The sequence below is a fragment of the Tachypleus tridentatus genome, chromosome 8 (assembly GCF_004210375.1).
Source record: "Tachypleus tridentatus isolate NWPU-2018 chromosome 8, ASM421037v1, whole genome shotgun sequence".
NCBI lineage: Eukaryota > Metazoa > Arthropoda > Merostomata > Xiphosura > Limulidae > Tachypleus > Tachypleus tridentatus.
Window position 1 is genome coordinate 115,616,881 of NC_134832.1, and position 24,048 is coordinate 115,640,928.

The 24,048-nt window shown below is 32.9% G+C and overlaps 1 protein-coding gene and 1 long non-coding RNA gene across 3 annotated transcripts in view; both read left to right on the forward strand.

Moving 5' to 3' along the window:
- LOC143223260 (uncharacterized) overlaps positions 1 to 24,048 on the forward strand; it is a 53,073-nt gene that overhangs the window by 24,059 nt on the left and 4,966 nt on the right. Inside the window, exons 1-3 of one of the 2 annotated variants that reach the window (XM_076450980.1) lie at positions 20,455 to 21,581; positions 22,377 to 22,539; positions 23,487 to 23,639. In XM_076450980.1, coding sequence (XP_076307095.1) covers positions 23,527 to 23,639 — 113 coding nt within the window. In that variant the 5' untranslated portion in view covers positions 20,455 to 21,581; positions 22,377 to 22,539; positions 23,487 to 23,526. Of the gene's footprint in view, positions 1 to 20,454; positions 21,582 to 22,376; positions 22,540 to 23,486; positions 23,640 to 24,048 lie in introns of those variants that run through there. The other variant, XM_076450981.1, reaches the window with a different exon arrangement.
- LOC143224262 (uncharacterized) lies at positions 13,314 to 14,727 on the forward strand. Its single transcript, XR_013013296.1, has 2 exons — positions 13,314 to 13,982; positions 14,492 to 14,727. It is a non-coding gene; the product is annotated as an uncharacterized LOC143224262 (long non-coding RNA).

Consider the following 24,048-nt stretch of genomic DNA (forward strand, 5'->3'; position numbering starts at 1 on the left):
ATTACAAGTGAAACACCAGAAGCACACATCAACACAACCTACCTTCACACATTTCATCATCCTAAACATCTTTCTACAGTTCTACATCCATCTTTTTTCCTCACATCATTCTTCTACTATTTCCTCAGCCCCTGTTAAACCTTGTAAGGAATCTATATCAGGTTTTGTTTCATACCTTTTGAAGTCAAATAGGTAGCATCAAATCTGCTCACATTACAGAAAGAAACAAACAGTCCATATTAGACATTATCAAAAGAAAAATATTCAAAATTGTAATTTAGCTTCGTAAAATTTCCATTCTTGTTTGCAGTTTGATGGATAGAAAGCTTACAAAAACACACATAAAATAAATATATAATATTTACTTTCTTTAATAAGACCAAACTTTACTAACCTCTGATGAATTTTTATTTTGGATATGTACTACATACAAATTTAAGCATACTTCACAAGCTTATTTCAGATAAAGAATTCCAAAAACTGATGAAGTGTTCTCTTAAGTAGAACAGAATATCACCTAGTCTTTACAGTTAATAGTCTAACTAAATTTTGATATACCTTTTTGGTAATTCAAGTCATGTTTTTTACAAGAAATACAAAGACAGTTAAGTGAAGATACTGAATAACAATATTAACAGAAAATAACTTCTGTCTTTTACAAACAGCTGTTCCAGCAACTGATGTCATTATAACTATTAAATTCAATACATGTGTTCTCTGACACCCTTATACCATTTGAGTTACTAAACACTGAACCTACTGACCTATCTAATGTATGACAGTAATTTAACAGTTTGTAGTATAATAAAGTGTAATTATTTAGTGTCACTGTTATTTAAAATGGAACTGTAGATTGGTGGAAAGAATAAAAGCCTTTATAAATGCTGACAACTAATAAAATATGTAGTAATTCAAGAATAAATCATTAACACACTGATTTTATTTTATCTGTGAATCAGGTAGTTAATGCAATAAAGCATAATCTATCACATAATGAACCACAATGAAACAACTATTGATCTTTGTTCAAGAAAAGTTAGAAAAAATATACATATAAACACGTATTATACTACGCATCCAATTAAGTAAACTGTACAACTTCCATAATAAACAGAGAAATAAAAACAGTTTTACAACTAATATAAATGCTACATTAAATATACAAATAGTAATAAGGTTTAAGGCAATGAATGATCAGTGGTCAAGAAATGACTTTCAGTTTTCTTTCAATAAAGTTTTAAGGTGTATTCCTCTTTCAGACATAACATTCAGTACAATTATCCAAATTGGACATAGCAGTCTAATACATGTTCATTAAACATTTCTGTCTATGTTTTAATTATTAAAAACAAATGTTGAATGAAAAATGGAACCATTAATATCAAGTTTAAAGCATTCCTTAGCAAAATTTAAAGTACATATGCCAGAAAATAAGGAGAAAAAAACTAAATTTTATGAACATCCACAGGGCCACAACAAAGTTTAAGAGAGCCCATAGAGTAACTACAGTTCAAACTATCTGTATAAACAGGAGTAGAAAAATGCTCAGCAAAGAAAGGGTGTAACTTCTAATAAAGAGTATCCACCTTCTTCAAATGGCACAAAGAAAAGTCACAGGTCAGGATAGTAATTAGCCTCAGAGAGACAAGCTGATAGCATCATCATCTAATAACAGTTACAACTGATTGTAATAGCACTGATTTTCACATTGAAAAGCATGACACTCAAGATACAGCCCTCAATCCAAGATTCCTTTTGGCTTTGACTTTGGACCTGCAAAGCATGAGCATGGACCCACTAAACACCAATGCAATTAGAAAGAGTGGAATACCCACAAAAGATATTCCAGGCCTGTTTCAGAGTCTTTCATGTCTGCTAGCAGGCAGGAAACCACCCTGGAAAACAAGTTGAGGTTCTGAGTGTATAACAAACAGCTGCTAAAATGATACAATTAGCTGTTGTCTCCACCTAATCATTAATAACTGGAAGATTAAAAACAGCAGGACCAATTCTGGTCCATTTTATATAGTGGCACTCAGGTTGGATGACACTGACCACATCCAGTCTCTCTCAAGATGACAGGAATATTATTACTGTCCAGTGTCACTGTAAACCTTCCAAGAAAAAAAGAGAAACAGAAAAAAATGAAAGGGAACAGACAGATAGATCATTAGTAGTAAAAGACTGACTAGATGCATGAAAACAGATAAAAGAACCACTACTGATTAAGAGACAAGTTATGATCTAAGAGTTTATGCTAAATGGAACAACTCCTACCATCAATATCAGCACCACCCCAAAGAAGACTGTGTCAAGTCTCCCAAGACAAAAAAGAAAGGTAGCCACAGTTCTATAACAGCATCAAAGTTGACTGGTTTTAAGTGGCTCCATGATATAAGTAGAGAAAACAACCAGTGATGGTACAACACAAGAAGATATTGATAGCTACAGCCTCCAAGTGTATACTGGCACATACAAGGGGGGTTCTTGCTGATCAACCAGCAATGCCATCCCTCTAAGAACTTATCCATCACACAACCTGTTATTTCAACATAAAGAAAACTGCCAAAAGGTGACAGTATCAGCAGGTTTTAGGAATGCTTCCTGTAAAGAAAGAGACTTAGGGTGACAGGAATCACTCAAAGCTTTAATTTCATCCAAATTAGAACAAAAACCTTGAAAGTTTCACTGTATGAAATTATCCATTTTTAATTAGATGGAGGAGTATTGGGTGAAGAACTCTTCTGCTTGCAACCACATTGCTTTTTTTGTAGTAGGAGGTCTCTTGATCTCCTTGTAATCTGGAGTTATTTATGCATATCTCTGTCAGTAGAAGCAGATTCAAGTGACAAAGAGTGTGAATGAATAATTGTTCTGCATCTGGTTAAGTAATGTTGTTTACAATACAAAAATGTTGTGCCTCTTTCACCTACATAAGGCAAGAATGGAAAAGAGGGATAAGAAACACCATGATGCAGTGAGGATCAAGTTGACAACTGTATGTATCAAGGTCTTTGCAACCACAACAAAGAATTATGACAAGATTATAACTTTGTATGTTCACACCTTTGACACTGGAAACATCTGAGAAGGTTAGGAACATATGACTATATTTTCTAGTAGTAGAAATATCCTCTCATGATAGAAGCATGATGATGTGGTGATGTAAATATCAAAGTTAGAACACTGGTCAGTTACATAATTCTGTCCTCAAAAGTGGAGATGTGTAGTAAAGCAGAAATTCCTTTGCTAGAGAAACCAGTGAGTATCTCCAACTCTAAAATGTTTTTTTAATAGCTCTCTCAACAATTAACTCCTCATGAAGAGTTCAAAATAGCATGGGGGATAACCTCAATAAGAATTTTGACTTCACAAGGAGTTTGCTAAGGTGTGGCCAAATGTTTCAATCAAGATGTCTCCAGAACTTAACTTCTTGTCTGACTTGAGAGGGACAGCAAATCCCTCTAATCTGTTCTGGACAAAAACATGTGGCATTTGCCCTAAGGATTTGACAGTATAGGAATGTAAACTTAGAAACGTAGGTACAGGAATTGACTCTGTAGAACAGAGGTTTCTGTAAGTAGTCACTTACCAAATAAGGAAAAATATTCTGTGCCCTCTGACACTATCAACCCTGGAGTCTCATGAAGGGACATATTACAATACCAACAAGGACACTATAACAATGCCAGGGATTCATGAGCACTGTACCCAAACACCAGCATCAGACAATGTCTACAACACCTGCTCAGAATCCCCAACTCTGGTACTCAGTTGACTCTAGACCAAAAGGACTAGGCAACTGAACCTAGAAGGGCCACACATCTAAAAGAATTCAAGGCCAAAGTGGTGTGTTGCAGTACTCCAGATACTATTCATCAACCAGGATTCTTTCCCCTCTTCACAGGTCTCCATACTCTGCACACACATGGGCTGATGTTCAGATCCCAAAGGAGGTAAACTAAAAATAAATAACCTTTACTAGAAGTCTCCAAACCACATAGAAGAATCCATCTTGAGAGATTTCCTATTTCAATTTCATTTTGTAACCTTGGTCAACTGATAATGCTATCATGACTGTTACTTTGTTTTTATGAACTGTATTACAATTCTAAATGTCTAATTTAATTTTTTAACTTCTTAAACCTATGACATATGTGGCATAACAAACATACCTATAATAAACTTTACAGTCATATTAAACCCTACAAGACATTTTATTTAACTGAAATTTTCTACAGCATATTTCTAAAAGAATAAACACTAAGTATGCAAAATAATAATAGAGAAATATTAACATTATATAAATTACTTAACAATTAATGTAGTGATTTTCAGTGTCTTGAAATTTCTAATAACTTCTAGCTCAATGTTCAATATTCTATTGTATCATCCAATATCAGTTAATTTAATACTGAGTTTTCCAGCCAAACTTAAAACTCTGAGGTAAGTTGACATTAGCACAGATCAGAGATCGCAACTTTTCTTAATGTAACTCTTAGAAAACAAAAATTATAAAAATTAATAATAATAAAATTAGTTTCAAGTACTTATTTATAAATATTTACATTTTTATATTGCTATCACAACTCAAAGCCTTCTTCTTTTAACATAAAATATAAACAATAAATTTGCATATTCCGTGATAATTGTTACAAAATCCCTCATTCCCAGATCACTTACATGTTCCTTTTCAATCCTCAGGCTAATAATCTTCAACCTGTATCTAAGCAAGGGCAGCAGCGTGTGTTTTCTTATAGCAAAGCCATGTCAGGCTCTCTGCTGAGCCCACCGAGGAAAATCAGACCCCTTATTTTGCGTTGTAAATCCGAAGACATACCTCTGTGCTAGCGGGGGGCAAGGAGGGCAGCAGCAGTCTCCAATGCATATCATGGAGTCCTTCTATACCAAATGTTCCAGCATAAAGTTGGCAACTGTAAGAACTGTTAAAACTGTATAAACACATTGCATCTTTAACAAGTTTCTGATTTGATCAGCATAAGAGGAATGTAATTTTTGTCTTATAACTAGCATTAACAAGTTAATGGTAACATAGAAATACTGTAAGTATATAACATTGCACTTCATGCTACAACAATCTGAATGAAAATGTAATAAACTGAAGTATGTATTCAGTCAATATAATTAAATATAAAACATCATCAACAACAACCATGTACAGTGTAAATGTTTAATATACAACATTAACCCTTCTATGATTGTAATTTAAATGTTATGCAGTCTGTTTGCACCCTATCAGTATCTATGAAAATTAGTTGTGGAGAAAATAATTCAACCTACCCTATAAACTAACCTTTGAAGCTTCAGAACTTGATTAAAATAAAGTATAAGTAAAATTAAAAAGTCTTGATGAAAAACAATCTTCCTAGTTATAAAGTTTAGCATATTCTGCAAGTCTATAAAGAAACTACACTTCTATAATATTATATATGCAACTAATTATGGTTGTTTACTACATACTACTGGATCTTTTGACATAATTATAAAAAAAATTTGAGTAATGTCAAGATAAACAAAATGAAAAAATTCTCTATTTTACTAATGATTTATAACAAGTTCCTTGTTATATATATTTGAACTACTACGTTCCTAGTCATCAAAACACAATGCATGATAACACTACTGCTGAAGTAACTAAGTGAAAAATATGTACTAGATAGTTTCTCACAAAGAGTACACATCAAATGAAAATAAGCTCCAGATTAGTTGTAAAGTCAATAATTTTTATAATTTAAATACAAAATACATAAGAGTACATATATCAATACACAAAATAATATGTGCACAAGAGCTTATATTAAATTCTTAAAAGATTGAATTTCTCTATATTAGTCTATTAAGTTGTAGTGACATAATCAGCATCATTTATGAGCAACCTCAATGGTTTATGTGAAAAGTATCACTCACAACATGGTCTTCAGAAAGATCATAAGACCATGCTGTGTAAAACAGATTACAATATACATATAAATAAAGCCAAGCAAGATCCAGATTTTAATATACTGGAAGCAAAATGTATAAATGTTTGTTGTCATTAATTTTTGTTGTACCAAGCTAACAGAATTATGGATGTTCATCTCTTCAGTTATTTTCCTAATGTATTTTATCTTGTTAAAGTGAAAATTTATGTATTTTCCTACACTGAAAATGTATTTCTGATAGATACCTCCTTACACAAACTAGCTTTCCCTGACAAGTACTGCTCTCTACTGGCTCAAATTTTCAAGACATATCACTAGCCCTGCATCTCATGTTTATGCATACTTAATGCACATGATCATGCAGCAGCTCTCTGAATCTGCACTCATTAATCACTTCAAGATCGATCAGAAGACCCACACCATATATCATTGGAAGTGGGGAGGCAGGGTAGGAAATCCTAGCTTCCCATATGATATCTTACCTCCTGCCACAAAATAGCTAAAATTCCACACTGAACTGGTGAAAGTCTAATACAGAAACAGGATACCCCTAAAGAAAGTGCTCAAAAAGACCAGAAGGCATGAAATGAAAAGCAAAAACAATGCACCTCAATGGGAGATCACACCATACCTGATTCAGGTATACTCTTCACTCTTTAATGACACTACTGTGAACTTAAAAGTTTGAAACATGAAGGAATCCCAGAACATGTATAATCAATGAATGGGACTCCTGGGTGTTGAGTGACTAGGATGCAACAAACCATAGTGGTAGTTCAATCTCAAGCAACACCAGACAGTATCTGGAATGCTACATCAGATTTGCAGTAGGTAGAGGAATGCCTACCTTTTCTCCTTGAAATGGAAATTGGTAAAGAAGTTGAGCTTCCACATGAAAATCCAAAATCACTTGCATGATATCCAACCCAACCAACACCAGGTTTATTTAAAACTGGCACCCAGCAGATTGCATGAAGGTGGAAAGCTCAGGCAAGATGGCATAAACCTGATAGGAACAAGCATAGCACTTTTGGTCTGCAGTACAAGGAAGATAACTGGTTGTAAACAAGTGAGAAAATATGCATTATCCAGCTACAAACAACACAAGATCTGCCAGGAACTGACATCCAGCCAATGGTACGAAAAGGAACTACAAAGGTGAGGTACATCTCCAATCCAAAACCTGTTGGCTAATGCATTCATCATTCACTCTACAGTAAGAGGAAGGAAACAAGACAGCACACGAGAACTTACTTAGCTGTACCATTTCCAACCTTAGATCCAGCAATAGTTAGGAGAAACATCTCAGTCTGAGAGGCAAACTACAATTATAGATGTTTGATATATACATGACATGGTGGACGCTTCAATTAAAACCTGGTGGCATCTGGGATTGATCATCAATTCCAAAGTAGGAAAGACATCAAGATACAGAAGAAAAAAAAATAGATATATAGAAAAAATATAGCACAGTGCAACAATTAAAAGCAGATGCAATCTTAAACTGTACATCAGGTCAGTACTAGGAAGTTCCACATGCCATCAAAACATGCATAATGCCACCCCTCTACTCTCAAATAAATGGTGTGATTCATTGCAGGAGGACAGGCCTCCATGATACAACACCCCAACACTTAGGAACTGGTAAGAGCTCTCATATTCCACTATAATAAAGCTTGGAAAAATGAGCATTGGAAACTCAAGTGGACCAAGTAACTGGAAACAGTGTAACAAGTGGCCTTAAAATTCTATATTGAAAAGCAGAGCTACCCCGTTGATAGGGTATACCAACAAAAACTTGGAAGCATCTCAAATTCTAAATCAGGTCTGCAGTAGGAAAGATTACAATGTAACTGACAACCAGTATTGTCACAGGATGGAGAGTGTTTCCCAAAAATAAAGTATACAGGTCAGACTCCACTTGCCACAGAGTGAAATCCATAATATAAAAAAAATATCCCTGAAAAGTCACACATTTTTGAAAAACTGGTAAAATACCAAAATACAAAACTTGAACAAAGAGAATAAAGAAAAATGAAGTCGCTAGAATAACTGAAAATATAGACAAATTTATAAGCAAAAAATAGCATGTATGTGCAGTACTACTTCCAATTAAGAAGTGATTTGGTGCACATGTTGAAAGAGTGTTGGTTACAATAGGAGTTATGTCAAGCTTCCATTAGTGAAAAGTTGCTCCATGATCATTTGAATATGAATACGCAGAAGGAGGATATTAAAGGATAATAGCATATGTTAAACATTTGTGCTGATAGAGAGCAATACTAGTCAAGAAAAGCTATTTTGTGAGTGAAGGTAAGATATCTTATCAAAATAGTATATTCTTCTCACTGTTTATGACAGAAATACAGTTCATATAGTACTATTTTCATGTAAATAAATATACCTATTTTAACATCAACACTTGTTTTCATGAAGCACTACATAGTTTACAAACAAGAAGAGCAAATACTATACAGTTGTAAAGTTTTACTGTAGTAATGAAATTAATTAAAATCTACTCATTTATAGTTTCTGTACATAAAATAATGATTACTGAGATAAAGACAATATATAAATTAGCTATGATTGTTCAATTAATACACTAAATCTCCTGGCTGATGATCTATAAATACAGAATATTAAAGAACATACACTGAAATAATGAAATAATTTATAAATAACCACACAGCTACTGCTGCATATAAAGAAGATGGTGGTTCTATATTTGCAATGCCACAGATGTCCACTGAATTACAGTGGCAGATTACTTGAAACCATATTTGAGCTTATAAGTTTTATTAATTGTATTTTGAGATAAGGCATGAAATAGACGACAACATTATACAATGCTATATTAAAGATATGTTCAAAATATCAAAGCACATTGCTGTTACATTAAATAAGATTCAGAATGATGAATATTGGTGAAGATTTGGACAGTAAGATGCTTGACAGTTATGCAAAGGAAAAATTGAAAAATGTAAATGGAGCTCTTATATTCATTACCTAGTCAATATCTTGCAACTAATTTACAAGGGAAACAACTAAGCTTCAAAGAGAAGAAAATAACAAGTGAGAAATTTCTAAATGTTGTTGCAACAATTTTAAAATATAATGTAAAATTTTCACCCTTTCTGAAACAAGTTTCATAAACCACCACTGCAGTTTAATCACTTTTACAATGGAATACCCTAAACCAGATCTTATATATTTGTATTTGCAGTTTTGCAGGTACAGCTTATAACCATAACCACTCTGGTGCATTAGTGTTTTCATCATTTGGAATGATCCATCCAAAGTGAGAGACCAGGGTAAGGGAAGTAATCTTCACTTATAAATGTTGCAATAAAAAGCCAATAAAAAAAGGATGCATAAAATCTAACTTTTTATTTAAATAATGGTAAAACTGTTCTAATTTTTATAGTGAAATAAAACTCATTATAAATGAATTCATTTCCATTTGCTTACTTGTAAAACAGTAGTTACATTTATGCTGACTTCTGTATTACACATGCATGAAATTTCAGTAAAATTAAAAAATTAAAACTACTGCAACTCGAAAATGTAGCAAGACCTACTGATTGAAATGACAGGCTGCTTTGATTTTACTTTTTATGTATGTTCTTAAAAACAAAAAAGCCACACAAATGGTTTGTTAAAAATGTATCTCTGCAGGATAGGTTGGTTCTTAAGAAAGAAAACTGGCTAGATGGACAAAAGCAGAGGGTTCTCACAAATGGAGTTCAGTCAAATTGGAATAATGTAACGAGTGGGATGCTTAAGGTTATGGCACTCACTCTTTTGGATTTTTGTAAATGACAAAAATGAAGGAAGTTAACAGATTAATTAAATTAACTGATGATACTTCAGTTTTCCATGTTGCTGGATGTGAGTAGAAAACTACTGCCTTATAAAAGTATACTCTTCAAAACAAGAAATGCAAAAGGGATATTTTTTTATTTTAAAGAGAAATATATGTAATAACGTTACAAGCTCAGAGTATGTGATGTTACACGTATTAAGGCACTGATTGTCAGACCAAAATGACAATAAAAGTTGTGCACTTTGAAAACGGAGGTAAACATCGGATTTTTCGCCAAAACGCATGCGTGTCCAATAAATTTGTTTGAGAGATCTGCATGTTCTGCAAGTGCAACATGTGCAAAATCCCTATAAAAGTGACGGGTTCTCGGTTTTCATAGCTCAGTGTTAAGCCACCGACACGCAATACAGTTACGCCAAGAGTGACTGAAGTACAACGCCACTGGTTGCTTAGAAGCAGGCGAATCTCGATCAGATGTTGCCAGAGCTGTGAATGTCCACCAAAGCACCATCACAAGGCTATAGAATCGTCACCAACAACATGGATCAACTCGTGACCGTCCATGATCTGGCACACGTTTTGCAGCAAACTGTGTGCAGGATGTTGACAGATTTGGTGGTGGCAGCATCATGATGTGGGCTGCCATCGCCTACAATGCCAGAACAGACCTTTTGCACATTTGAGGGTATCTTACGGCTCAACAATACGTCGACAAGATTCTTCTTTTAGCCTGCCTTAGCATTATTATGTCAGTTTGAAGCTCACTACACAGAGTTTGAGTCTCACAGAAAATGTTGTTAAATTCATTCACAGTATTATTTCTGAGTGAACAGATTAAATCTTCCACTATTTCTGGGTGATGCATCGCAGCACCTAAATCAATGTTCTGTTGCTGCTGTAAGTTACACGGAGGTAAACTAAAGGAAAACAATTCAGCAATGGTAAGTAGAGTGATGATGAATTCTGGCTGTGTTATAGAACACAACAATTGATTTGCTTGCGTGGCAGAATCTCTGTCTTGCCAACCTGATATGGTCTCAAGGGCATCTGCAACTGCATGGGTTAATTCTAGAAAGACAATGACTGAGTCATGCCTCTCAACCCACCGGGTGGGGCAGAGACCTTTCAAACTTTTTTTTTCGATTCAGGTGCTTTATTCTCCACCGAAAAAGCTAAAATGTGCTCTCATTTGGGTGTATTGAGAAAGTTTTCAATGCTAGAAATTACTCCCATGCAATTTCACACAGGAACTTCTTTACAAGCATCAGAAATTGCCAAGTTTAGGGAATGGGCACTGCAGTGTACATATGGTACAAGTGGGAATTTATCAGTTATGTGTCTCTGGACACCATTGAATTTCCCACTCATAGAGGCAGCACCGTCGTACCCTTGTCCTTGCAGGTACGCCATGTCAAAACCATATTTTGTCAGATTGGTTATGATAACATCAGCCAAGTTTCTGCCTGTCACATCATAAACAGGTAAAATTTCAAAAAAATCTTCTCTCATTGCAATAGAGTTGTCATTGGCATGCAAATATCTAACACACAGCGAAAACTGTTCAATGCCTGAAATATCTGTTGTTTCATCAGCTAATATTGAGAAACACTTTGCAACATTAACCCTGTTGACCAAAGCATCAAGAACTTGAGTATTACAGGCATTGATAATTTCATTTTGAATTTGAGGAATCAGATACGTAGCATTCCTCTTTGTACTCTTGAGGCGGGAAATTGCCCGAAAATTCCCATCATTACTGATGGGCTCCTCATCAGTTTCACCAACAAACATTGGACCAGAATGATATATTCCCCTTAAAACTAAACCCTGTCTCCCACACAGCAATACAGTATCAAAAATAAGCATTAAATATTGCCGGTTCTGTTCAATACCTTGTTTGTAAGTTGAGTCAAGCTACAAGTGCACAGATGAACTTGTATTTGCGACCTGTAGAAAATTGTTAGCTTTTTCTTTGCTGTCTTGGTGGTACTGTTTCAATTCAACAGCCTTCTTCCAGTTTGTGCATGGAAATTTCACGAGTTGTCCCAATTCTGGCTTTCAACACCAGCACCATCAGGAGCAAAAAGACAGCAGTACTTGCAGAAAGCACCCTTTGCATGTTGACTGTAGAGTAGCCATCTCCAATGTGAAAGCCAACGATGCTGAAAACCCAGCTTTCTTGGACCACACTGGGGGAAAACATAATCACTCCCTTGCTTCCAGGCATTCTCAAGGAGGCATTTTCTGGTTTCAGCGTTTATCTGAAAGAGACAGAAAGACATAGTTCTAATTAAGTTATTTCACACATAGGAAAGTTTGTTATGAGAGTACAATAACCTCGAAGAGAAAGACTTAAGAGCTGTACTTCACAGAGCAGGCCTAACATCCTGTGGCTGTAGGCCTACAATCACTAGCAGCAATGAATATTCAGTCTAAAACTCATAAGAGTGTTTGCACGATTTTTAATACAAAATTAATATAATGAGGAGTCGACTTACCTGTTTACCAATGCTGATATCATCAGAAATGTAATTTCCAATGTCCCAGACTGGACCTGAAGGTGGTAGTGGCAGCACTTGTAGAATGCCACGGTGATGACTCTGACAATTCAGTTAACAATTCTGATTCAACCTAATTGGCTGCAGCAGATTGATCAGGTTCAGCCTCACAAATGGATTTAAAGAACCCATGAGGTGTCTTTTGCTTTTTCACGCTTGACATAGTGAATGACTGTTTATCGCAACTTCTGTTTGTCAACTTCACATTCACAGTAGCATGGTGCTGCCAGCCTGCCACAGACCCACCCACTGTTTATTTGTGAAGTTAATTTTTGAAATCTAGAGAATCTCAACATACACTGTCCTTGATATTTGAATACAGGTTATAGACACTATACATATATTTTGCACTCTCCTGAGTGACTCTATATTTTATATGTTGACGACAGGACTGTAGGCCTACTTTGCTGGGCCTGATAGCTTTAAGTTATATATTATATATATAGACCAATATATTTATTTATGATAAAAAAAAAAGACAAACACTTCAATGTGCCATTCTGAAATTTGCCAAAAAGGTGCTCTCAGAATGCATAATTCAGGCTTTTCTTTTATGTTTTTATTAAACAATTTCTTGGGAGGCATGCTACCCTACCCCTAGCATGGCTTCGCGCCTGCAGCACTTGCATCAAGCACTCAAACTATCCCCCTCCCAATGACCATTTCTGGATACACCCCTGCGTGATATTATATTAAGCAATTAGCATAAATAATTGTGTGCGATACGACTGTACGAGTACGTGGTGGTACTGACAGAAATTATTAAACTAGTGTCCATGGTGTTACTATAAAAAAGTTATTAACATTCTTTTAGAGAGGAAAAACTGCCACCATGTATTTTAAAGAATCTGGTTGATTTTGTAAAGTATAGTCCTGCTGCGAATAATAGGGTTGTGATTCTGAAGTTGTTAAATGTAACATTTTTACTTGCTGCAGTGTATGTTGATAAAAAGTCATGATATCAAATCAAAAACATTTTAGCTATTAAAAAGTGCAGTCACAAATAGAATTAAGTGTGCGTCTCAAAAGACTTAAGTCACAATTGTAGGCCAGTTTGGTAACTACACTGAAAGCGTTGATAAGATTGTTTGTTTTGTTTATGCATTTTGCTAAAAGCTACACGAGGGCTATCTGCACTAGCCATCCCTAATTTAGCAGTGTAAGACTCATGGGAAGGTAACTAATCATCATCACCCACTGTCAACTCTTGGGTTATTCTTTTACCAACGAATAGTGGGATTGACCGTTACTTATAACGCTCTCACGGCTGAAAGGGCGAGCATGTTTGGTGTGGCACGGATTCGAACCCACGACCCTTGGATGACGTTGATAAAAATATTCACTAGTTAGCTCGACTGCATTCTTCTCTTTAACCACCCTAATGCCACAAAGTTCAACATTTAGTTCATTTATAAACTTTAAGGGGTCTTTGATCTGGCTACTTAGCTCATTTCTCACATAAAATAATGGTCATGTGAAAATGTTTAATATATTTTTTATGCCTCTTCAAATTAATACAAATTTTAAAAGAAAAATATTTTAGATGTTAATACATACGGAAGGAGCAATGTGAAACAACATTTCCTTAAATCAGTCCAATCACCTTCTACTGGTGCTCTATGTGGACTATGTGTTGCATCCAAAACTGGACAGATAAAGGTGAGGTTTCAATAATAAAAATATTAATTTTGTTTATCAACAGTGTAAAATCAAGTTGTTTATATACATCCACTTATAATTTATTAGCATTTAAGCCAAGTGACAAAAACTACATGTAATTCTGTTATTCATTCAGTTTTTGTTGTGTAAATATAAGCATTGAACCTGCTTGGCTAAAGATTTAACCTTCCATAAACTGAGTAATAGATGATACTGAATAAGGCTGTATAATGTGAAAAGTAAATTATAGTTGGTTGAAATATATTAACTACAGACATTCAGTGAACACCAATTTTGTTTCAAAATTTAAAATGCTTTTTCTAAGGTTTTTGGATTTAAAATCAAAGTACAAATTTTGTTTTATTGATTCTTATCTTATTTTAAATTACAAATTCTACAACAATTCTAGAATGTCCTTTTTGAAGCATTTTTTTGAAGTAATAGGTAGAGAACTATACTAAAATTATGTGAATGAATATTGTGTTTACTTTATTTGGTTGTCTTGCTAGAAGATGGATCGGACATGCTAGACATAAAAGCTCTGAAAATGAAAATAATGATAACTAGTTTGAGTCAGGTTGGAAGCACCCTACTAGTGGGACACCAGGATGGAACTGTTTGCTTATTCAGTTGTAAAGGCAAAAAGTTAGTGTGGTTTATTTTGTTATGATTATTAAATTTGAGGTTAGAAAGCACTAGAAAAACTCAAGTATTTTTTTTAGTAGAATAACTACAATAGTTAGTTTTATCAGTGTTTATACTGTTTCAGAAAGTAGCTGGATTATTGATTCAGTAATGATTTTTATGAGATGGTAATCCATGTCTTCACACGCACACACAAATGTTGTTCCTCTCTTGCATATCCTATGAGGTTTTCATGACACTAGACTTGAACTTACTCATATGAACTGCACTGTTGCATTATGATGTCATCATACAAAAACAGTCCTTCAGCAGTAGGAAAACAACACATCCTTCATGTGCAATAACTCCTCCAATGCACTTGTGATAACTTCATTCTTAGCACTGCATTGAACAGATATGTAATTTTTTTCTCTCATTTGCACTTAATTTGATGAGTGAAACTTTGGTTTTTATGATATTTATATTTATTATTTTTGTTTGTATACACTGGCAGTATTACATAACAAGACTAAAGATTGAATACCTTTTCCCATGCCAGTTATACTGGAGTTCTCACTAGTCAAAAAACACACTTCTCATGGGCATTGTGGTTGAACTTTAGCATATGTGGCAACTGATGAAGGTTTCTACTTTTGTATATATTACCTTGAAACAAGATAAAACCATAGGCTAAACATGAATGGATAGAAAAGATTATTTTCTATCTAAGTCAATGTTAAATAAATATTATTTGCATAAAAAGGTGTGTATGATCTCTGAGAAGTGACTAGTGATGGTATCAAAGAAAGGATTTTAATGTGAAGTTTACAAACTTAGGAACAAGCCTCAAACCTGGGATTTTGTTGTTTTTTTGAATTTTATTTTATAATGTTTTTATTCAAGATAACTTTCTTTGTGTACATGTTTCAAAACTACAGGAATATTCTTATGTGAGAAGATGTAAGAATAAGTTAAAGTGGTTCTGCTAGTGCAATATATTCAAGTGAAAGAATAGTTTCGTATATATTTATTTGTGCATAATAAATTTTTTATTACTAAAACAACCCATACTAATACAGGAATGTCTCAGGTATTGAAACTAAACTAAAACTGTTAGAGAGAAATTAAACTTGACTGTTGTTCTTAATCTTGTACATGTGGATGAAACTTACTGTAGGTTTTCTAGTGCTCAGATCCTTTATCCATTTTCATCTTGATAGAACTGTGAATCTTAAGAAATTACTATAGATAAATAAAGCACCTGTAAAAGTCTCCATTGTTGTTTATTGTCATGTTTATTGAATGGTACCATCAGACGTCTTTGGATATTATCTCATGGATTTCATTTGTACCCTGGATCTCAAACCTTTATTAGAATATCATAATTAAATTATAGTTTGAAAAGAAAATTCACATTCATTAAAAAGTTTACCTTTAGTCAGTATACACATATAAAATTCACAAGAACTTTTAAGACTGAAAATGTGATCCAACCAGTAATGTTATCATATGCTATCAAATTATTTCTTTATCTTCTATTTTAGTTTTTAATTTATTAACCACTACTTACTGTATAGGCAAAAAAAAAAATTAAATTTATACTAACCAATGCTTGTGGAATTTTATAAATTAATCAAGCCATCAGAACTGGGGAAAAAATAATTACATATTTACTTTTGTTAACCTGTAACAAGTATTAAAACTTACTCTGTGCCATACATATATATATATATATATATATGTTCACATACCCAGTACTAGGTTTGTAAGTGTTGAATTAAAAAACAAACAAACATGTGTTTCATTCCCTTTGAACATGAAAAGAAAGGTGAATATTTTTCACAGGTATATGCTTTGGTTTTACCATGGTTATTTATAGCATCTAGATAACCAGCTTTAAAATATGTTGATGTCATTATTACCATTTAATGACTAATTATTCAGCATGGTTAACTGATTAGGGTGCTTGACTTGCAATCTGAGGGTTGTGAGTTTGAATCCCCATCCCACCAAATATGCTCACTCTTTCAGCAATGGATGTGTTACAATGTGACTTCAGTCACATTATTTATTGGTGAAAAAGTAGCCTAAGAGTTGGCAGTGGATGGTGATGACTAGCTGGTCTTCCCTGTAGTTTTCCACTGCTATATTAGGGATGGCTAGTGGAGATAGCCCTTGTGAAAAACAAACTGTCCAATTACACATTGGTGATAGTTAATCCAGGGTTGATGATAATGGGAAATACAGGGTGTCCCAAAATGCATACACCAAAAGGAAAGTTGAATAATATTTCTTTTATTAAAGATAGCAACAAAATTCAAAACAAAATGTCTTCTAAATGCTTGTAAGTTTTATTTTATTTAATTAATAAACTTGTACACATACCTCATCATTAGTTACAATCAATCTAATTCTGTGTTCACATTCTCAGAACACATTTTCTAACACAGTTGTAGGGATGAATACAACAGCATCGTGGATACGAAATTTCATTTTCTCAAGATCCATTGGTTTATTGTGGTAGACCTTTGTATCCAAAGTTAAGCTGGAGGAATGCTTCAAGTGTTATAATTTTAATCAAAAACAGAGTTTAGTTCTGAAATCTGTAATAAAATACATTCGTAAATAATGTAAGTAACAAGTATAATAATTAACTTAAAAAACTTAGAAGTCTTCAGAAATTTATTTTTTTCAATTTTGTTCTTATCCCAAGTAATTAAAAATCTATTTAACATTATTTTTGGTGCATTCATATCAGGATGCCCTGTATATGTGAATTTGACCTAACAGGTGTTATGGCCACATAAACTATATGGTAATATGGAGGTATGGAATACTCTATCTTCCATACTTCTTTTAAAAGGTGATGTGGTTGGTGAGGATCTGTAAACCTTGTTTTAGAACAGTCGTTAAATGACTACCACTTAGATTGGATCACATCCTGCAGTTTGAAGGATAATTTCTTGATGAGAGCAGAACAAGTTTCTTTTGCTTTGCTTTAGATTGTCTATACTTTTATGAATAGGATAACCTAGTTGAAACTTTCCTCTTTTTGATGTGTGTTATCACTTATAAACATTTGGTTAATTTTTATATTTTTAATGTCTATTATTACTTATAAACATTTGGTATAGTGTGTTATCACTAATAACCAACTGTTTATAAGTGATAATGCTTAAAATGTGTAGCAAAAGTGAAGAACTTTGAAATTTAAAAATAAACAACCAAACACGTTTCTACCTTGAATAGAATGGAAAATATTTTTTCTCTATATATTAATTTTAACATCAAAGGACAACGAGAAAATGTTTGATACATCTGGACTGTCTTATCCACTAAATTAAACTAAAACATTAAAAAAGATTCAAACTCAAAGCTAGCCATTATTGTTCAAATATATTTTAAGCTTTCCCCTTAAACTTGCTTAAATTAACTGCATTCATATCTGAAAGTAGTACTTTTCCTCTGATGCCCTTTCCAACTATTCAATATTCGTACTGAAGTAAAGACCTCTATATGTGGCCTAATCAGTGACCTGTGGAATGACATTATAACCTTTTTAAATTTGTATAAATACAGTCTAAAACCCTATTTTCCCTGCCGTTAGCAACAGCACATTGTTTGGATGGCTTAAAAAAATTAATGATCAATAAGGAAGACACTGAGATCTTTTTCTTCTGTAATACTCTTAATGTTAAATTAAATTTCAGCTTGTGATACACCACATGTAATACATTGCATTTATTAGAATTAGAAACAAGGTGCAATTTCTTTGCCCAGCTCACTAACTAATCCAACTTTTTTGTAAAGCAACAGCATCCTTCTCACAGTCAACAACACCCAAAACTTTAATAATGTCAGTAAATTTAAAATATCAAGAGATTATTTATTCATCTATGTCACTAAAGTAAATAAAAAAACAAATGTGCTAACACTGAGCCTTGACGTTCCCTACTTGTGACATTAGTCTGGTTTGACCTAACTGTATTTATAACAATTATTTGCTTTCCTCTGTCTAGCCAGCTTTCTATCTAATGAGGCAACTTATTCCCCACAACTACTGAGATAACATTTTTCAACAACAATTTTATGTGGCACTTTGTCAAATACTTTCTGAAAATCCAAATATGCCATCTTACCCATACCTACACAAAAAGTAACCTCTTCATATAGTGTTAAAAAGTTATTAAGGCAAGTTTTTAAGGTGCTGAGTATTCAACAAAAGTTGTAAGTGACTTTTCAAAGCATCTTTTATCACCACTGACATACGACTAATAGACTCATAATTAATAATTACTGGAACAATTTCTGTTACCTCCATTGAAAAGGGTAGTGACATTAGCCAACTTGAAATCTTATATTCAAGGATTTACAAAAATTTAAAGCAAATGGATCACATGATCATGACTTAATCTCTTTCAAAACTCTTGAAGAAACATTATCTGTATCCAGGAGCTTTATCATTCTTTAAACTTCCAAATGTTTTCTTAACAAGCTTAGAATTAATGTGATCATTTTAATTCAGTCCTTGTTTCCATCTAGAAACTGCTCAGTTTGAGAAACACTGATTAAATCTTTATTAATAAAAACTAAAGGATAACGTAATGCAATTCTTTTCCTTATAAATACTTTGTCACTGTTTGAAAGATGCCTAAGCCATATAAGCAATTTCTGGTACCATTATGTTGCTTTGGGGAAATTGATTTAATTCACCCTTCTTTTCAGATTTTATCCTCAAGCCTCCTAGGCCTGGCATGTCCTGGTGGTTAGGGTGCTCAGCTCATAATCTGCAGGTTGAAACTTCAAGTCATGTTACTAAAGAGATAGACTCTTTAGTGGGCTTGGTACCAAATATATCTATGGTTCCCTATTTGAATGTATTCTCTTTTTACAATTTATTCAGATAATATTGAAATAATTTATGTTTTAAGTCATTAAAATTTAACAATTTTGGTAAGCTGCACCTCATGCTGGGATCTTGTCTTCCAGTCAGTATAATAGAAGCAGTCATGAAGTCTTTATTTTCCTTTCTTCAAAATTCATTGTGTATAAAGAAAAAAAAGTGTGTCTGAGATGTAGTTATAATATACCTTTAACTGGATAAAGTGCTCTAGAAAAACAGTGTAATTCAAAAATGTATGCTTTTTAAATACTGTTTCAAAAAATGTATTAAATTTTTCAAATTTACATACTGTCAATGAAAATACATATTAACTTGTGCACTTAAAAAAAACTTGAAGACATTTTTTGATTGGCTCCTTCCAAGAATTGGGAACTATCACCATTGTTGATATATCCCCTACTGGTATCTCTGCACTCCAATAAATCCTTTGTTTAATTTTATTTTTGTGGTTTATTGACAAATGTATTGAAGGCATTAAACTGTTTTTACTTCTGTTTAATAGTAACCCTTGAAGTATTTACTTAGAAACTTTTGTAAATATTTCAAAGGAAGATTTAGTTTTTCTCTATACCTTACATCAGGATGAGAGAAGTATTAGCTACAAAAGAGTAATATATATGTGGGTGCATGGATGCATAAGTATGTTTTAACTTGCATGTGTAAATGTATCTTCAAAATTATTATCAGTTGAGTTACAGTTTCAAGATAGGATTCACTTGTATGTATTGTGACCCATTGTTTCTTGAGTTGTGGCTGTTAGGTTTGATTCACTTGTGCACATTATGACCCATTGTTAGTCAAATTGTGATTTTTAGGTATGATTTATTTGTGTGCATAATGATCCATTGTTAGTTGAGTTGTAATCGTTAGCTAAGATTTGTGTACATATTACAAACGTATTTTTCTGTAAACTGAAGAACTATTCCTGAACAGGAAATTTACATTGGCTTCATAAACACAAAAATGTATATCTGTTTATTTATCAATGTATTTTAGATTTGTTATTTTTTACATAATGTAAGGATGATAAGAGCTGTTTCTTTCTTGAATGATACTTAATATGTTGATGTATGTTACAAACCAGTTCATATATCATACTGTGTTGATTCACATTACAAGCATGTTCACACGTGATACTGAATGTGCAATTTGTATTACAAGTCTGTTCATGCTTGGTATTTAATGTGCTGATAAAGGATTGAGTGTATTATGTTAAAATGATTTTGAATCTTTAAATCATCAAATTGTGACAAGCGTGGTTGATATAAAATTGTGGTGGAATGACATGTAATAGAATTTCATTTTGACATTGCATGGCACTTTGTAAGTTGTGTGATGCCACCAAAAATAAATAATTTTGGGGAAGGGAATAAACGGTAGCTTATCTGCCATTAGTTATTGTGGCTATGAAGAGGTAAGTTTGGTTCAGATTCAGTTTATCCAAAAAATAATTATGATACACTCAGTATGAAAGTAAAAGAATGAATCTGTAAAATGCCACTAAGAAAACAGAAGACTTGTATGGTTTATGAAGTGTGGATCATAAATAGATAAATTATTATATTGATATTTCATACAATTTAAACCTATTTCATCATGTCATAATATCTTGTAGTTTTCTTCAACATTAACTAACCTTTACATAGGTCTTGTTATAATTTTTAGTTTTTTGTCACATGTATATGTAATATATGAATTGCCCAAAAGTAATAGTACTCATTTACTATGTGGTTTTTCAGTCAGTACAGGAAAGTTGTCATAAGAAATTCTCATAAGGAAAAAAGATGGATTCTAACTGATATATTTCTTTTTATTTATATTTGTTTGTGCTTAAACTGTGAATAGGTGTTGCTCTCAGAAAATGTATATTTTTTTTGTGTGTGTGTCATAGAGTCCTATTACTTTTGGGCAACCCTGTGTGGTATTCTGATCTGGATTTATGTTATTTTTATAGAAGAGTTAATGCACAAGATCACATATGAAAGAGAATTTCAAAATTGACTAAAAACGTGAATATTCAAATATTTGACTATTCTGGATTGGGAAGAAGGAAAATAGTCAACTCTTCAAAGGTGTTATAGTTTTCAGTCATTTTTTTTTTTAATTCATAGATTTGTGTAAAATTCTTTAATATAAATTTACAGGAAAGTTGTGTTGGTGAAGTGTTTAAATTATTTATATGTACACCAGTATAAACAAAAATATTGTTTTTTCAGAACAAATTATTTTTGTACAAATAAGTTTCAGCAGGAACATGTGATGTTGTCCATTTGCTGTATCATTTCATATAAATAAAGACTTAAATAGTTTGCATTAAAAATCAATGTGAAATGAGTTTTTAACCTTGTGTCTTGAAATTGTTATGAAATTTACTTAATGGTAAAAATTATCAAGGAAGTTAATAGATTACTATTTGCAATTATTTCTAGAGTGAAAAGTGTTAATTAGGTGCTGTACAACATCTGTGATGACACAAAAGATGAAAATTGTGTTTTATTTGTTTTCTTTTTTTAAACAAAAGTTGATAAAGCTTGTATCTCTTATGAATGTAATATGTTTCTGAAATGGTCGTTTAATATGCTTTTATTAAAGGTCCATTAGTTAAAAAATACTGTAAATTGTTATAAATCTAAAAACACTCTGGTTATTGCTTTATGTCTTTGAGTGATACCAGTTTACTAATTATTGCTCAGTTTCTTATTTGTTGCCCCCCAGTGGCTCAGTGGTATGTCTGCGAACTTACATTGCTAAAAACCAGGTTGCGATACCCGTGGGGGGCAAAGCACAGATAGCCCATTGTGTAGCTTTGTGCTTAATTAAAAAACAAAACAAAATCTTATTTGTAACTAATAATATTCTAATGTTAGTGGACAGAAGGAAATGTAACAACAGCAGTTTTGTACACCCAGAGGGGAAGCAAATACTGTGTACAGTTAGCCAGCACACAAAGGAAGGAAATGAATCATTTTTGATCTCTCTAAAAAAGGAAGTTTCTACCTCAAACAAGCCTAATTCAGTATTCTCTTTAAAGTAAGTATTTTGATAGTTTTTCAGCAGTAAAGGTTTTTGTTTTACCTCTACACAGTTGTCTTATTTATATCAGACTCTGAAGACAAACCTTTTTACATAATAACAAATAAACAAGAAATTTGTCAGAGTAGTTGATAAAGAATAAATCATTGGATGCTGGCCAGTAAAATTAGAAAAAGTTAAAGGTCACGACAATAAATATGAAAAACATCAAACTTTAACAAACGTTAACAGGTAACAAAACTACATTGGAGAAATGGAAAGACAATTGGGAACAAGAACATAAGGACACTACAAGTTTAATGAAAATGTAGATATTAGCCATTGTAGAATATACTATATAAACTGGAAGCAAAGTACACTGAGACAGAGCTAGAATCATCAAGTCAAACAGTTTTGGTAAATAAAATTAATAAAGGAATTTATTTGCATGACCACAATAAACGTTCGTTAGAAATTAGAAACTTATGGCTACCATTGGTTGAACCCACATTGAGTCGTTCTTCCAATCAGAATCAAGAACAAACAACTAATTAAAGTGCATCCACCTTGATAATATATAATACCTGTGGTAGTTTGCACAGGCTGATCTGAAGACGAAAGGCAGAAGACATTCAAAAGATTATCCTCTACACTTGAGCTGTGTAAGTTGGTTACATAGTCACTGATATATTCGTACAAGTGTTTCTTTAATAGGCATTTACTATCAACTTCACAATCAAATTTATAAATATACCATGTACATTATCCATCAGTTATGATGTAAGTTGAAAAATTGTTAGAAGTCAAACATTAAGAAGATAATATATTTATTGTCACGAAAACAACGAACAAATTAATAATTGAAAATTACTAATAAGTATTAATAATTTTCACAGAATAAACAACTATTTTGTTATTTGACTGTGTTATACTTGAAGATTAAACCAGTGTTTATTTTACTGTAGAGTTCAGAATCAGCACAAGTTATTGGGTGAAGTTACCACCATGAATTATGCATCAAAGGGAGATTGTGTTGCCATAGGCACCCAACAAGATGATCTCTATCTGACAGACAGAACTTGTAGAAGTCTAAGAATAGTCCATTTAAGGGACAACTGGTATACCTTCTTGTTCTTTATTGCCGTTTATGTGAAAATACTTCATCAAAATACAAATTAATATCTTGTTGAAAATTACAATATTGAATTTGTTTGATATTATTATTGTTATCTTTCACACCAAACGAACAAAGTTTTATTGTACAGTGTGAATTAATTGAGGGTTGACGTTATTAAGTAACATTCAATTCCATCTTTAGAGGATCTGACCTTATAGTTGCAAAACTTACAATTTTCGTTTGGATTGAAGTGTTTTCACTAAGCTCATGGTGTTGTTTTCAAATTTTGCAGCTTATATTAGTTAAGCACACCAAGCCTAATGATCATTAGAAATTAGAAACCTGTGGTTACCATTGGTTGAACCCACATTCAGTCGTTCTTCCAAACAGAATCAAGAACAAACAACTAA